General features: G+C 52.1%; 1 protein-coding gene across 1 annotated transcript in view; it reads left to right on the top strand.

Moving 5' to 3' along the window:
* WWOX (WW domain containing oxidoreductase) overlaps nucleotides 1–13,889 on the top strand; it is a 935,050-nt gene extending 921,161 nt beyond the window's left edge. The window contains exon 9 of the mRNA XM_044255679.1: nucleotides 12,821–13,889. Within this exon, the coding sequence (XP_044111614.1) occupies nucleotides 12,821–13,009 (189 nt within the window). The 3' untranslated portion in view covers nucleotides 13,010–13,889. The remainder of the gene's footprint in view (nucleotides 1–12,820) is intronic.
* Nucleotides 13,890–14,809: the final 920 nt, after the last annotated feature.

The following is a 14,809-nucleotide window of genomic DNA, read 5'->3' as shown; positions in this document are numbered from 1 at the left end:
TCTGACCTTTGTCTCTTTGGGAGTCATGGCCCTACCTGTAGTTTGGCTTAGTGGCCTCCCAAAAATCTGGCATAGGTGGGACCCTTCCTGAAGGCAATTAAAGCCATGTGGATCCCTAGCACGAGGCAGGCAGGTGGCACAAAACCAAAACTCCGTAAACAAGGATTATTAAGTCATTTTACTTGTGGAGACTCAGTTTACCTATAAATAAAATGTGGATAAAGCTGCTTTCAGAACGCTCTTGCAAAAATTCTAGGGCTTGGCTAGAATGTGTCCCAGAAGCTATCATGCCCTGTAAGGATTCGTACACGAAGGGGCCAGCGTTGTAAACTCAGATGATTAGGAATCCAGAGGGGGCAGCCGGTAGAGGACAGGTTTTCAGCCACCTTGCCGGTTCGAGGGCCGGCTCCAGCGCTGGCAGGTGTCCGCGCCGACACCTTGTTTGGGGGGTGCGCCTGCCTTCTCACAAGCAGGGAGCTCCGAGAGGAGGACTCCTATCGCGTGCGGCGGCCGGAGCGGGAGCGCGCAGAGTACGATGTTCCTCCGTGTAGCCCGCCGTCACGAGCTCGGCGTTTCTCCGAACTCGGAGGCCGGGAGAGTGCCAGCTGCCGTCGGCCAGTCGCGGGCCGCCCCGGTGCTCTGGCGCCTCCCGCCAGACATGACCCTGAGCCTCGCCAGCCTCCAAGCCCTCCTTTGCCTGAGAAGCAATCGGTAGAACAGGAACATCGTAGGGGAAGGGCCTCAGACCCGTTCAGGGCTGTGTCCGAAATCCTGTGCGGGCAAAAATGATCCCCGCCGCCTCCCACCCGAGGCGGAGGACGCCAGTCCAGAAGCCAGGGGGTCTGAGGACTAAGAACTGGAGCTCAGGGAGCAGGAGGAGGAGGGCCCCTGAGGCTCTACCGGAAGCAGCTTGGCCATTAGAGGGATTCGGTCACCCAGGTAGGGGACATGTGCGCAGTCTGATTGGGGTCAGAGGAACATTAGTCAGGAACTAGAACATGGGCTTTGAACCAAGACCGGCTCGGTTTGGATCTCAGCTCTGACCCTTCCCAGGTGCATGGCCGTGAGCGGCTTTGCCTCCTTGGCCTTCGCCGGGCTCCATGCTAATACCTACGTGGTGAAGTGCCTGTGAGAACTGGAAGTACTGAGGGGTCACTGTCATTGTCCTTATTGTTTTGTTGTTGGCGATGGCGGCCGGGATTGGACCAGCCCTCTCTGAGGCAGCTGTCCAGCCGGGACTCAGGGACTCGGTGTGTGTTTGGAAGGAGGGAGAGGAGCGGACCGGGAGGCGCCCGCTGCTCCCAGACAATGACCCGGCTGGGCGGCCTGCAGCGGGCGAGGTGCTGGGGCAGGTGACAAGTGCGTCCAGAGGGGTGAGAAAGGCAGACGTGTCGGCTCCGGATCTTCTAGGGTTCGAAGGGAAAGAGGTGGGCGTTCCGGGTCAGCCGGGAGGGGAGTTTCCTCCTGGGGAAAAGTCTGCAAGTGACGTTAGGAAGCAGGGCGGGTGCTGGGAGGCTCCTACCGCCAGCCGTCAGACTCCGCCTGAGATGCTCTTTTAGTCTCTAAGATTGGGAGCCGACCAGTGTCCGATGGAGGACCGTGAGGAGGGGGACAGGCCGGGCCGGACGGTTGCCCATTCAACCATCCCGTGCCCTGGTGTGGCCCCGACACCAGCAGCCACCACCCCCCCCCCCGGCGTCTGACACCGGTGCTGCCGCCCCGCGCCACGCTCTCTGCACGCCGCTCCGTCTGGGACTTCGGGGTCCGCGTGCCAGGCGCTCTGGTCAGGCTGGAAGGCCTCGGCGTGGCCGACCCCAGCCAGCGAGAACGCGCCTCCGCCCTCGGGACCGCAGAGTCGCGAGCTGCATGAATAGCCGCCAAGTGAACGCACGCCAGGTCCCCTCCCTTGGCGCGCAGGTCACTCGCGCTCTTGGGAGAACGGATTTCTGGGCTCTGGGTCGGGACCCTGCCTCCACCTGCCTGGCGGGAGTCGTGTGGCAAACCGGTGTTCATGTTCTGAGGTAAAAACCTGGCAGAATGAGAGGCCTGGGGGGAAGTGCCCGGGAGGTAGAACAGAGACGCGCGCGGACCCTTTATGGAAGGGACGCCTGAGGCAGGCGGGCGTGAGTTCAGGAGGATGTCGCCGCTTACCAGGTGAGGACTTCAGGCTACTCAGGGATACTTCTGTGCCTCAGCCTTCTCATCTGTGAAATGGGAATCCTACCCCACAGGGATGGATGTGTGTATCTTCCCAAAGGTTTATTGTGAAAGCTTTTAAGTAGAAAACTTGAAGGAGTATTGTAGCAGCCACCCAGCTACCCAACACCTAGATTCTGTATTTTTACTGCACTTTTTTATAAACTGCACTTGCTTGCTCACCTCGGGGTCCATCTGTCTGTCCCTTTCTCTAGCACCATTGCACGGGAGATTGGAAGATCTGGAGGAGATCTGTGTGAGGGCCTGGGGGGCTAGAGGTGGGCAGTGGGGTCTCGAATTTTATAGCACTTAACAAGTAATTGCGGCCCTGGTTCCTGTGTCACTGCCTCAGAGACGTGGACGTGAACTTGGGTCTGGTTGCTACGGCTAGGGAACCAGGGGAGCAGTGGACTCCATGACGAGCGTGGCTCCCGGAGATGCTGCGTAAGGCTGGTGAAACGACGGCTGCCCCTTGAATCTGGAAGGCAAAAATGGCTTCGGCTTCTGGGCTGTTCTCACCCCCCCCCACTGCCACCCGGACAGCAGAACTCACAGGTCTCCCCCCCACCCCAGTCCCCGCACGGCGGAAGAGGTGATCTTGTTTCTTGTTGGACTAGAGGCTAGGAGTCTCTCCCAGCCCACGGTGAATGCAGAGGGTGTTCTAACGGGGAAACCGCAGGGAGCAAGGGCTGGTTCTTCCCTTGCTTTGCAGGAGAGTGGGCTCGGGTTTGTAGGGGACGCCAGAGCCCCTCCGTTTTCTAAAGACCTAACTTTGCAGCATTCTTCAAGGGCTCCGGAGAGTTCCCTGTGCCATCAAATTAACTTTGGACACTTCAATAAAAAAGTCCCGAAGGAAACTGTCAATTAATGCATTTACACTGAAGCATCATACTTGGGGAAAACATCTTCAAACACAGACGCTGTTTTCCAACCATTAAAAAGTTTGCGTGCTGCTTGGTTTCCATAGATACCTGAGGTAATAGCCTCCTTCCCCTCATTGAAGAGTGAGCGTGGCTCGATCTCCTTTTTTTTTCTTTTTCTTTCTTTTTTTTACCTTAGTCTTTCATACCTTTTTCCTCCTTCCCCATTTGTGAAAACAAAAGGTAACTAAATTGAAATCTGGCAATGAGATTTGTCTGAGGAAGACAGCTTGATTTATAAGCTCAAGGGACTTCATTTTTGCTCACCTCCTTATTATTTCATGACTTCTACAAATAGTGTTGTTACCTGCAGGGAAGAAATGGAGAATTTTCATTTGATCATGTGATTCCCACAGTCCATCAAACACATAAACGTACTTGAAAGGGGAATGTTCGTGTTCTGTTGAAGAGCGGGGTGTGGAACAGAGGTTGGCAGACTGAGGCCAGTGGGACAAACGTGGCCTTCTGCTTGCTTTTATAAATAAAGTTTTATCGGAACACGGTCACATTCATTGGGGACTGTGCTGTCTGTGGCCGCCTTCCTAACAGCGGTGGCAGACCGGAGTTGTGACAGAGACTGTATGGCCTGCAGAGCCTAAATGAGTTTCTCTCTGACCTTTTGCAGAACAAGTTGACTTATAGGAAAGAATCAGGGTTTGGGAGGCATTTAATAGTTTTGTCACTCTAGGCGTGTGTTCATCTTGCTGTGACTCAGTTTCTGCATCTTTGAAATGGTAATGACAGGGTCCTTTTGTAGGGGTTGCGGAGGGAAGGCACCTCGCACTGTGCTGACACGTAGTAGGGGAGCAACAAATACGATTTTTTTTTTTCTTAACTCCAGATTCTTTTGCTAGAAGAATCCAAAGACGCCTATCTTATGAGTCTAGAAGTTCTTTAGGAAACCCAAGGAAAGTGGTTAGAAACGAAAGCCAAGTAGATCCACATCGTTCCTGGCCCGGGTGCATGCCCGGGTCTCCTCCCGGGGAGAAGGGCAGGGAACAGAAGTGGAGTACTGTTCAGGGATGAGAAAGCAAACAAAAGAAACCACAATCATCTAGGAAGAAATCTTTAATTTCTATTCAGCTTTAAAGAGTTTGAGAGACTTTTTTTTTTCTTTTAACAAACCAGTTCAAGTACATGCCTTCAGATTATAAAAGTACCTGAAATTGCCTAGAATATCAGCATGCATAGCTTGTTAGTATTTACATATATTTACATAGGGAAACAAGAGAAAGATCTACAGTTATTTACAGTCTACATAGGAGAAGAGAAAGGCAGCCTAATTGTATTTCCTAAAATACAGGAGATGAGTAGTCAGCACATGCATATTTAGAGAATATTTGCATGATAGAATACAATTTAAAAAAAAAAGACATACCTTTGTAACTTTCTATGCTAAGGTGTTGTATAATCAAGGTAATTTTTTTTTGTTTGTTTTGTTTCTAGTCTATTTGCATCGAGTGCTTTAAAATGTTCACTAACACCGAGGCAGAATTATTTACCCTGGCAATTAAAGCAACAGCACACACGATCATTTCCTACTAACTAGCAACAAGCTGCTGGTGAATGAAATATCTATTGTTTCTCGTTACCCATCGACCACTGTGACGAGATCTCTCTGTGTAAAGGCAGTGCCTAAGCTATCACCATTAATTATGGAAGTAATATAAATGAGACGCTCTCCACAGTATGTTCTAAATGAAATATTAACAAGGCCAGCGTCTTTGAGCCTGAGAAAGGATCTGTTGTAGAGAGCTCGCTGTGAAAACGCACAAACCTAATGCAAACAGCGGGGCCGGGCGTGGGTGCCTGCCTGTGACATCCGAACGGTACCAAGTCTATTTTTTTTTTTTTTTCATTCGTTTCTGGAAGACAGAGTTAAGAGTTGATTTCTGGCGGTGATGTGGCCCCATCAGAAGACCCCGTGGGTTTTCCTCAACCCCCACCCCACCCCCTCCTGCCTTTCAGGATGACGTTGTAGAGTATTTCTGAGACCTGGGTGTAAATGAACTGTCTACCTTAAAATCTAAACAAACAGCTTGTTTGGGGTTTGCCCTGAAATCTGGCTCACTCACAAAAGCAGTCAGCTCTTGGTTTTCTAAAGGAGCCAACGTGGCAGGCCGACTCGGCGGGGTCAGTGCGCGCAGCAGAGAGGGAGGGGGAGCTTTTGTTTCACCTGTACCGTGAAGACACTTCGCACCATTATATTGGAACAGAAGCCATTAATTCTGCCTGGCAATTATTTCAAAGATTTATTTTAGTATACATGGCAAATACAGAGGCATACATTTATATACAGTATACAGAGCTAGCTATAACTGAGGATAAAGGAGTAAAAATGTAAAGCGTTTCAAATTAACACACGCTAAATATGTTCTTTTATCTCTCATAAATACCCACTAGTCCTTCAGCGCCGGCGTCGGAGGTGGCCCGGTTGGCAAATTCCAGTAACCGGCCATCAGATCTGTCCCATGTGGAAGGCTGATGCCTTTCTGAGTGGCCAGTTTCTATGGCTCTTCTGCTTAGCGGCTTCACACTGACCCATGGAACAGTGGGTACCCCCGTGCGTCCTTCCATCCCAGCAAGGGAACTCCCCGTTTGGAAAGAAACTGTACTTTGAGCAATGTGGTCATCCAGGCAAGACCCGCACGGGATGCCCCGGGGGCTGCTTTCGTGGCTAGGGGACAGTCAGTGGCATCCTGTCGTCGTCTTGCGGGGACCCTCTCTCAGGCCCAGGTGGTTGTAGGGTGCGTTTGGCGGGCACAGTTGGAAGGGAACTAAGCAGGAGTAGGACTGGCCACCGGCCTGTACGTGAGCAGTCCGCCTTCCTTCCCCTCTTGGGGAGCGCCGCGCCCCCCCCGCCCCAGCCTCCTCCCAGAGCAGCTCTACAGTCTCAGAAAACAGCAGGTCTTAGAAAGATGAAATCATTCTAAATATTTCTCCTCCACTCTTTTGAGACCAGACATAAATCTGTCATGGAGCCCTTGGAACATTTATGGCAGGGATTCTGGAACACAGAAGAGGTACGAAAAGGGCCTCATTTATTTCAAGGGAAAGTTCAGAACAGTTCATTGAATTCAAAACACAGGTCCTGAAGGCCTACCAAGGTCAGTGCGCCCTTCGGTCCCATAGCCTAAGTGAGAACCCGCCCGTGCCTGGCCTTCCCGGAATAAACATGGCTTTGGGCCTCTTTGGATGGTTGGGATTGGCTGCCTTTTTCTCCCCAAAACTTAAGGTTAGTGAAGACAAATATATTCTTCTGTCTTAAAAGAAAAAAAAAAAAGTCCCTTCCAGCTTTCCATCCTGAACCTACTAGTCTCTGAGCTTGTTCCTGCAAATACTTCTCAGCGCCCGTCCTGACTTTCCGTCTCATTCTGCCCTGGACTCCAAGTCATTGTCTTCAAACTCCATAATGACCTTGCTAGAAACGTATGTTTCTTTGTCCGAGGGAATGCTGTGGGGTCTCGTAGTCAGACTTGGGTTTGGGGACGTACTATCTGGGATACCTGTAGTGCAAACAAGAAAGGCTGCGGGCCATCTGGCAGACTGTCTCCGAATGGCTGTTTCTCGAAAGATGAGCTACGGTTGTTTTCCGTCAGGCATTTCAGTCAAGATTCCCTTTGCAGTCACGGGCTCTGGGCTGTCTGGGACCAGCAGCGTTTATGGTCATGGACTGGCCTAGCCCACTGCTTGGCCCTCCCATCATCAAGGCCCTCCTCACAGACGGTGTCCCCGGTGTTGCCTGGGGAATGACACTCCCTCACCTACTGGGGGACAGACAAGTCAACTGAAAAGAACCTCTGAGGTTTTCCTGCACTCGAGAACCTGTTTCAGCAAAGAAGAAAGAAACCTGTTTCCTTGGGGCAGGAGGAGACCATCCTGACCACCGTCAAAGCGCCCGAGTGGGCGCGTTCTCGTCTGTGAGGCCGAGAATCCGATCGTGATCCAAGTGATCGGATCTCTCAGAACTGGAAAGCCAGTATCTGTACCCCTGATCCTCCTCACTGCTTCTGCTTGAGACACTGAGGAGTATTTCCCTTCTGTAGTAAATGTTAAGAACAGCCTGTGACTTAGCAAAACTCCCAAAGGCCGTGGGAAAAAAAAAAGTTCTGTTTTGATGCCAACAGGAAGCATCTGCCTGTCTCCAAGCCCGGCTGGCGTCAAGCCTCTGCGGGGATCAGCGGTTCGAGACTCGTAGGAGCGACCGCGTTCGGGGCGGGCGGGGGCGGGCGGGGCACGGGGACCGGAGGCTGATCCCGCCCCGAGCAGCGCGGCCCGTGCTCTCCAAAAGCCACACTCCCCCGACTCGTGTGAGAACCCACCACGTGGAGACTGGCCTAGGTTTCACTGGTTTTCATGTGGTTCCGTTCACGCGCTGAAGAAAGGCCTGTCATCCGAGAGCAGGTTCCTTAGCTGGGCAGAGGTGGCACGCAGAGGTGGCCTTTTGAATCACGTGACCTTTCTGTTAAGGGCCGTTTGCTACTGGATCTTCTGAGGTGGCGCCGAGTCTTCAATCTTGTGAATCCAAGTGGATATAATTTCAATTTAGTTCACTGACTAAATCAACAATGGAAAAATTGTCCTTTGAACACTTCTCCGGTGAACCCGGCCTCCCGTTTCCTCCCAGGCCGCGTCGGGGCCTCACACAGCGGCAGGTGACAGGGAGGCCCTCGCGAGGAAGCTTCCGCCAAGGGGGACACACCCAGCAGGGAGCGGGCAGGATGCAAACGCTGGGTCCCGTGTTTGGGAAGGAGGCTTTGCTCGGCGGCTGATGCGGATTCTGGAGCGGGCAGACCTGCGTGGTGACGCGTGTGGCTTTGGGCATGTCGCTTTTCGTCTCTGACGCGAAGCAGCCGTCTCTGCAAATGAGGGGAACAGTTGCTCCCGGCTGGGAGGGCTGCGTGGTGCCTGACCGGGTTGTAATCTGTCCGTACGTGCTAGCCATGGTCACCCCTCAGATGCCCGGTGGTCGAGGAAGGGGGTGACTTTGTGGCTGTGGTCGTGCTCCTGGGGAAGGCCCCCGAACCTTACTCCCGCAGGCTGACTCCATGAACTAATGAAACACTCGGCACGTGTTGGGGCTTAGAAGATTGTTCTCTGATGGCAGGTGCGGACCTGATAACGGGGGTGGGGGGGGGGGGACAGTCTGCTTGGGTTTGCCTCGCACGTCGGAGACTGAACCCGTAACTGTTTTTGAGGAACGGAGGTGGGGGAGGAGCTCTGCAACAAGGTGCTGCACTTGTGCGGGCGAGTGGTTCCAGACTCTTCTGTCGGGGTACTCCTGAGAGACAGGGAAGGACAGGGTGTGGCGGCGGCCACGGATGCCACCTGATACACGTGCCCTTGCCCCCTCGTTTCCACCGCGGCTCCGTCACCGCCGTGTTCTGGAGGACCGGACAGGTGGCCGGTTCTGCACTGGGCAAGTGCTGGTTCACCTAACAGACCCCAGACAGGTAACAGGGAAAGCGTGGAGGGTTTGGAGAGGCACTGGGTCGCCTTCCTGCCGTCTCTGTCCCGGGAGTTCAGCACGATAATCACCACCCACTTCCGAAAAGGCTCTTGTTCGTGCCCTTGGGGTTCTGAACTCGGGCTAACTTCCGTGCCATGTTTCTTGACACAACTACTTTGTCTAGAACTGGCTGATGTGGCATGTGTCGTGCGATGTCCTGGTATCAGTAGGTAGTAAAGCAATCTTAGAACATCTCCTACTCGTGAGTTCATTGAATAGATAGCTACTCTGTGACAGTGTGTCTTTATCTTTTTATACATCTCCTAGTGAAATCTACTTTAATCCAGGAATATAGTCTTCCTTTTAAGTAAGCATGCATTTTAAAATAGAGGAACTTGAAAACTGAATGCTATGTAATGTGTGTCCTTATTAAAATGTACGGTATATTAGAGGACTAACCAGTGCATCACAGGTACCAGCATGGGGGTCTTGTTTTTTCTCTCCCGTATATTGTTTATCAGAAACCTCTGTACCTTTTCCTTTAAAAGAGTCAATATTCATTTGTATTCCATGCTGACAGCTCCAAAGTGATGGCCAGCGGTTATCAAATAAATGTTGACGAAAAGCAGCTACTTAACATTTTCATCCCAACAAAGGGTTTTGGAAGGACGGATAATTTAGATCTCCCGGCCTCAACTATAAATAAACAACTGCTTTTTAAATCCCACCTTTCTGTAGTTGCTGATTGTACTGCAAATCTGACAAATGATTTCTGAAAGAGAATGATGGACCCTTATTACCAAGATACTCTTAACTTAATCCCAAAAAAGAATCGTAGGTAATTTTACATACACTATAAAGATTGATGGCACGCTTCTCCGCCGGCAGCTCGCAAATGTTCGACTAGATCAGAAACGGCATTCGGGCGTGATTCAAGATTGTGCTGGGCGTGATTCAAGATTGTGCTGGGCTTCCCAGAAATGTTCAGGCCCGGCCTCGTCCGCAAGCTCACTCAGGCCGCGTCCCCGGGATGGAGCTGCGACACCCAGTCCCGGGGCTTGCGACAGCGCGCAACCTACCGGCGACGGAGAAATCGCTCTGCGAAGTTCATAGAGGGGAAGCGGCTGCGCCAGCCGGCGTTCCTGCGTCGAGCGCTGCTGTCCTCTAAGCACGACGGATCGCGCGCGGCGCTGACGGCCGCCAGCACGTTGCTTCAGACATCCCACCGCAGACTTGTTAACATCACTTCCTTTACACGCTCTTTCATCTTTTCCAAGTTATGTACCGATGCCCCAAAAAGTGGCAGGAAAGTCATTCGACGGTGATTAAAAGGCTCTTTAAAAAATTTTTTTTATCAGTTTAAAAACGTTTTATCTTGTGTCAGCAGTACCAGCTTATTTACTAATGAGATTGCCCTAATGTGGCGCCGTCTCGTTCTCATGACAGGCAGACCGAAAAGCTGATGAGCCAAAAATCAGAACTTGTTACCTAACTGTCATCACATCTGATCCTATAAAGATGTCACTCAGAGGCTGCCAGGAGTACAGCTGAAAAGAGAATTCCCCGAGAAGCCAGGAGGGGAGCAGGCCTGGGGCTGAAAGGTACCGTCCCTGCTGACGCGTCCAGCGGAGAGGACGGGGACGCAGGCGCCCGCTGAGCGGAGCGAGGCCCCAGAGGCCGGCTTTGCCGGGCGCCTGCAGCTCACCTGCGCCGTGGAGGACACGGGCTCTGCGTTCAGGGGCCCCTAGTGCCCCGCGTCCTTCTACAAAGCCAGCCTCGCCGGTGATGCTACTAAGACGGTGTGTCACCGAGCTTGTGGCAAAGGACTCAAAGCCAGCTCTTGGGAAGAGATGGGGCTTTTCTAAAGTTGACGGTTTCCAGCATGGTAGCCACACCTCAGCTGACGTGAAATGAGGTCGACAGCAGTTGCTGTCGGGGTGCACGGAGGGAGAAGCCAGGCCCCCCAGCTCCCTCGTCAGCCTGATGCTGGGTCAACAGAAGTGTGGAATTTCTCCGCAAAAAGACCAATCCCACAGTACAAGAGCGCACCGTGCATCGTTTCAGAAGGTCACGGTGGCAAGACCGCACATTGGGTTTGGAAGGATTCCGCTTTCTGCTCTCCCCAGTGGCCGGTTCTGATCTTCTCCGGCCCGGAGAGCGCCCGATCACGGCGGCGCCGCGGGAGCGCTGACCGCACGGGCGCTCCTGAGCGGGGCGGGGGCCGCGGTTTGGGGGATGAGCTGATGGCAAGTCACCGGACCACCCTTTGGTGGTTCTGGCAGCAGCAAAGTAGATGGAAATCTAAGATACCCAGAAAATTATGCAAAACACCATCTCCACCTGAGCTCTGCTAGGGGCCGCGGCCGGGAGCGTATTGGGCTGGAGAGAGCGGGGTGCGCGGCTCCGTTCTTCCGTTTGTCTTTAGAGGCACTTGGCTTCCCTTTTCCCCACATGGGATGCAGAGGAGTCAGATAAACCTCTCAAAACTCTTTCGATAAATGTGCCAGGTGCTAAGCTAAGGGTTATTAGAAATGATAATTCATTGAGAGGAAATTTGGATGACACGGGCTTATTTTCATTACACTTGAGCCACACAAATCAATTCGAAAATAGCTGAATCCAAGAAAGTAACCGGCTGTCTGGGGAGTGGGCATGCGAGGGGCTTGGGGAAGTTAAACACCAATTACTGTTTAATTAAATCGAAGTCATGCTGGGTGTTCAAATTCTGAAGTAATGGACTTCTCCAACCCAGTCAAGCACCAGTAATCCTCAGAACTCAAGTCTGATGATGTCCCGCCCCCTCCACTCGCCCTGCTCCCCACAGTCCTGTCACTTCTCTGTGCTGACCATTTGCTTTGCACATGATTCAGATATGACCATAAAAACTGATGCTGAAGTCCTCTGCTACCAAACAAAGGAGAACTCAAGCCTGCTTTACAGCACTTTCCTAAAATTACAACACCTGGAGACCCTGATTCTCAAAATGACCTTGGCGTCCAAGGGTTCTAGAGCACAATCACAGGATGCACAAACCAAACCACCCGGGGCAGGGGGTGGTTTCTCCACGAAGCTCTCTGCTTGGGCACAACGTCAACCTTATAGGGGCAGGAGAAATGGTAAGCTTTGGATGGGGGACAGAAATGTGTTTCCCACTCTGTCAAATGCCCTGCGTGTCTTCTCTAATGGTGACCTTATCCCCATTACCTTTTCCATCCTCTTCCGCCAACCCCCTCCCTATCAGCTGGTAATCAGTCGGTGCAGCGAGGGCTGTGATGCACATAAATAATCATAAGATGCCAGATAACCTGTACTGGTTCTAAATTAGAGCCGCGCCTACCATGTCTCCCTATGAACACCAGCCTATTATTTTTAATTATGGCTTGCAAAGCAAAGTGATTTCTTGCCCTCTCTACAGCACCCCTGACGGCCCCGTGTCCGCCAGGATGATATGGGGCCCCGCCGGCATGCGCAGCCCTAGCCACAACACCAACTGTTACTCAAAAGGGGAATCGGAAGTACTCGATCGCGCTCGTCGCAACTTACGAGTTGCTGAGAAGAAAAGTCCCCCCTTCGTCACCGTCCTATTGCAAATACAGGGTGAACATGACATTAACAGAAAGGTCTTCACAGGCTCTGGATGAATCAATACATGGGTCGTGCGTCTGCATGAGGCCTGTGTGTACGGCAGGGGCCGGCGTCTGTGTGTGTGTCAGACATTTCCACACACCACTGAAAACTTCCCCTAGCAGCACCGTGAGCAAAAAATAAAGATCTGGCACCAGTCCCTTTCTATCTGATGGGCCATTAGCGTGGTTGGTTTAATTCAGACAGAAGGTTCTAGAAACATCTTGGTGTCAAGTTGCATCATTCGTTGAGAAGTCAGAGGGTTGGGTGCATTTGTTCTTGGGTGCGCAAAAGGATGCTTGCGGTCTTTCTCTCATTCCTCAGAAGAGACCTCTGCTGTGACTGATTGATACACATATTTATTTCTGAAGCCTTTTCCTCTATGAGGTGTAAAAAGGGACCAGCAGAGTTGGTGAGTTTGCTTTCCCAGGATGCCACATTATACCTGTATAGTCACGTGCCGAGCTCAGTGCCCTTGGCCATGCTGAGATCCAGATACTCCCGGACCAGGCAGGGCAACGCTTGCTAATTCGCAGACAGAATGAAGTCCGCTCATCACCTCTTTTCTTTAAAAAAAAAAAAAAAAAAAAATTATTATTATTTTTTTTTGGTCTTTTGTCTTTGATTTCAGCAACAAGGAGCTGCCACCACCGTCTACTGTGCTGCTGCTCCAGAGCTGGAGGGCCTCGGAGGGATGTACTTCAACAACTGCTGCCGCTGCATGCCGTCCCCGGAGGCTCAGAGCGAGGAGACGGCGCGGGCCCTGTGGGCGCTCAGCGAGAGGCTGATCCAGGAGGGACCCGGCGGCCAGTCCGGCTAAGCGCGCGCCCGGTGAGCCTTGGCGCGCGCACCAACCCTGCGCGTCTGCGCCTGCGCAGCTGCCGCCGCTGGACCCCTGCCACCTAACTAGCCAGGGGCTTTCGGTGTTTCCCCCCCCCCCCACCCGACACAGATCCGCCAGAGCCGAGGGAATACACACGAGTAGTCACGACAGAGGGAAAAAAATACCGAGGACCGACGGGAATTGTAGGGCCCCGGGGACAGTCTTTTCTGGGGCTGGACGAGGCCGACGTCTGTTTGCTTCCCTGGTGGTGGCCTGTTGGAAGGTGAACGCTGAGCTGGTATGCAGGCTTCTGTGTCACTGTGGAAGCCCGGGCTGTTCTCACGTATGGCTTACAACAGCCAGGCGCCCTCTGTCCCCTCCCCCCGCCACCGCCACGGCCCCACTGTAGCTTGGAGCTGGCCTCGGCGAGTGTTGATCCTTTCATTCGTCCTGACCAAGCCTGAGTGGGCACAGCAGCGATGGGGGAGAGAGCTCTGGGACCCCTGTTCCAGCCAGCCAAGAGAGAAGAGACCCTTAGAAATGGGGGGCTAGACACAGCTGGTGGGTCCCAAAGGGCTGGCCCAAGCCCCTTGCCAAAGCTGCCCCAAAATTCTTGATAGATTATTACAAACGAATTTTGCAGCTCATTCCCTAGACACCTTGGCGGACAAGAAAGGAAGCATTGCGTCCATGAGAATATACAGGCTATGTGGGGGCACAGGATAAAAAAGTTGTTCCCTTCATTCCTCATTTGCAGTTTGAAGAAGCAACCTGATGGTGGAGGGTCCCAGCCTCCCACTTACCCTGCTTGATCGTTTCCGCTTCACCTTCCTCTCCTCCCCGCCCAGGCTTAATAAAAGAACATGCTTGAATATTATCACCTGAAGGTTGCACTGTCTCTGTAAATGTTTTGTTTTGTTTTTTGTTTTGTTTTGTTTTTTTAGAAAAGAAATCTAGAGGAAAAATAAAGCGCTTCTTGTAGATGTCAGGAAAACACCGTCTTGTTTCTTCTCAGAGTTTGTTTTTGTGCTTTTGTGGCTGTCTGTGGCCAAGTTGTCTCCCGCAATTAGCATGCCAGCATCACGTTTTCTGTTGGAAAAAGAAAGAAAAGTGACTATTGTTTAATTTTACCTTGAGAGGTTTTGTTATTCTAGTGGGTTCTTTTGGCCCTCAAGGCTTTGCTCCCCCTGTAATTAGCAAGTTCTTGGTGACCAATCTGTGCATCAGAATGGGAGCAGTTGGGGTCTCTTTTCCACTCACCCCTTTTCCCATTCCAGTAGGGATGTAAAGAAATGCACTTTGGCCTGATGGAGGGAATGCTTTTGCTGAAATACCAGGTGTGATGTGAAAATCACGCAGATTCCCTGCACCAGGCCCACTTTGATAACTCAAACACATCTTTTCCAGTAGGATGAGTGGAGAGGGGGCTGCCTCTAGCTCAGCTGTAGGCCTTCGGTGAAGGTAGAAGTTAAGCCAGTGCAAAGAAGACACTGGAGTATCATCAGCCAAGGTGATACCCAAACTATCAAAGAGAACCAAGAGAGAATCTGCTGGCTGCTGCCTTCCTGCACTGTCAAGGTCAGTGGGCTAATTCCCATATGGACCCTGCATCAGGAGGGTAAGAAGAGACGTGGGGGAACCTGACAAGGAGGGGTGAGTATTCCCCCAAATCAAGAAGCTCAGAGTCAAAGTCTTCATATAGTCATTCGCTCAACAAGCACATACTCAGTGCTGCATTGTAGAAACCCAAAGTTGAGGCAAACTACCCACCTTCCCTGCTGTGTGTCAGGTCTGTAG

This window comes from Neovison vison, chromosome 7 (assembly GCF_020171115.1).
Source record: "Neovison vison isolate M4711 chromosome 7, ASM_NN_V1, whole genome shotgun sequence".
Taxonomy (NCBI): domain Eukaryota; kingdom Metazoa; phylum Chordata; class Mammalia; order Carnivora; family Mustelidae; genus Neogale; species Neogale vison.
Note: the sequence above shows the minus strand (reverse complement) of the source record. Positions and strands in the feature narration are given on the sequence as shown.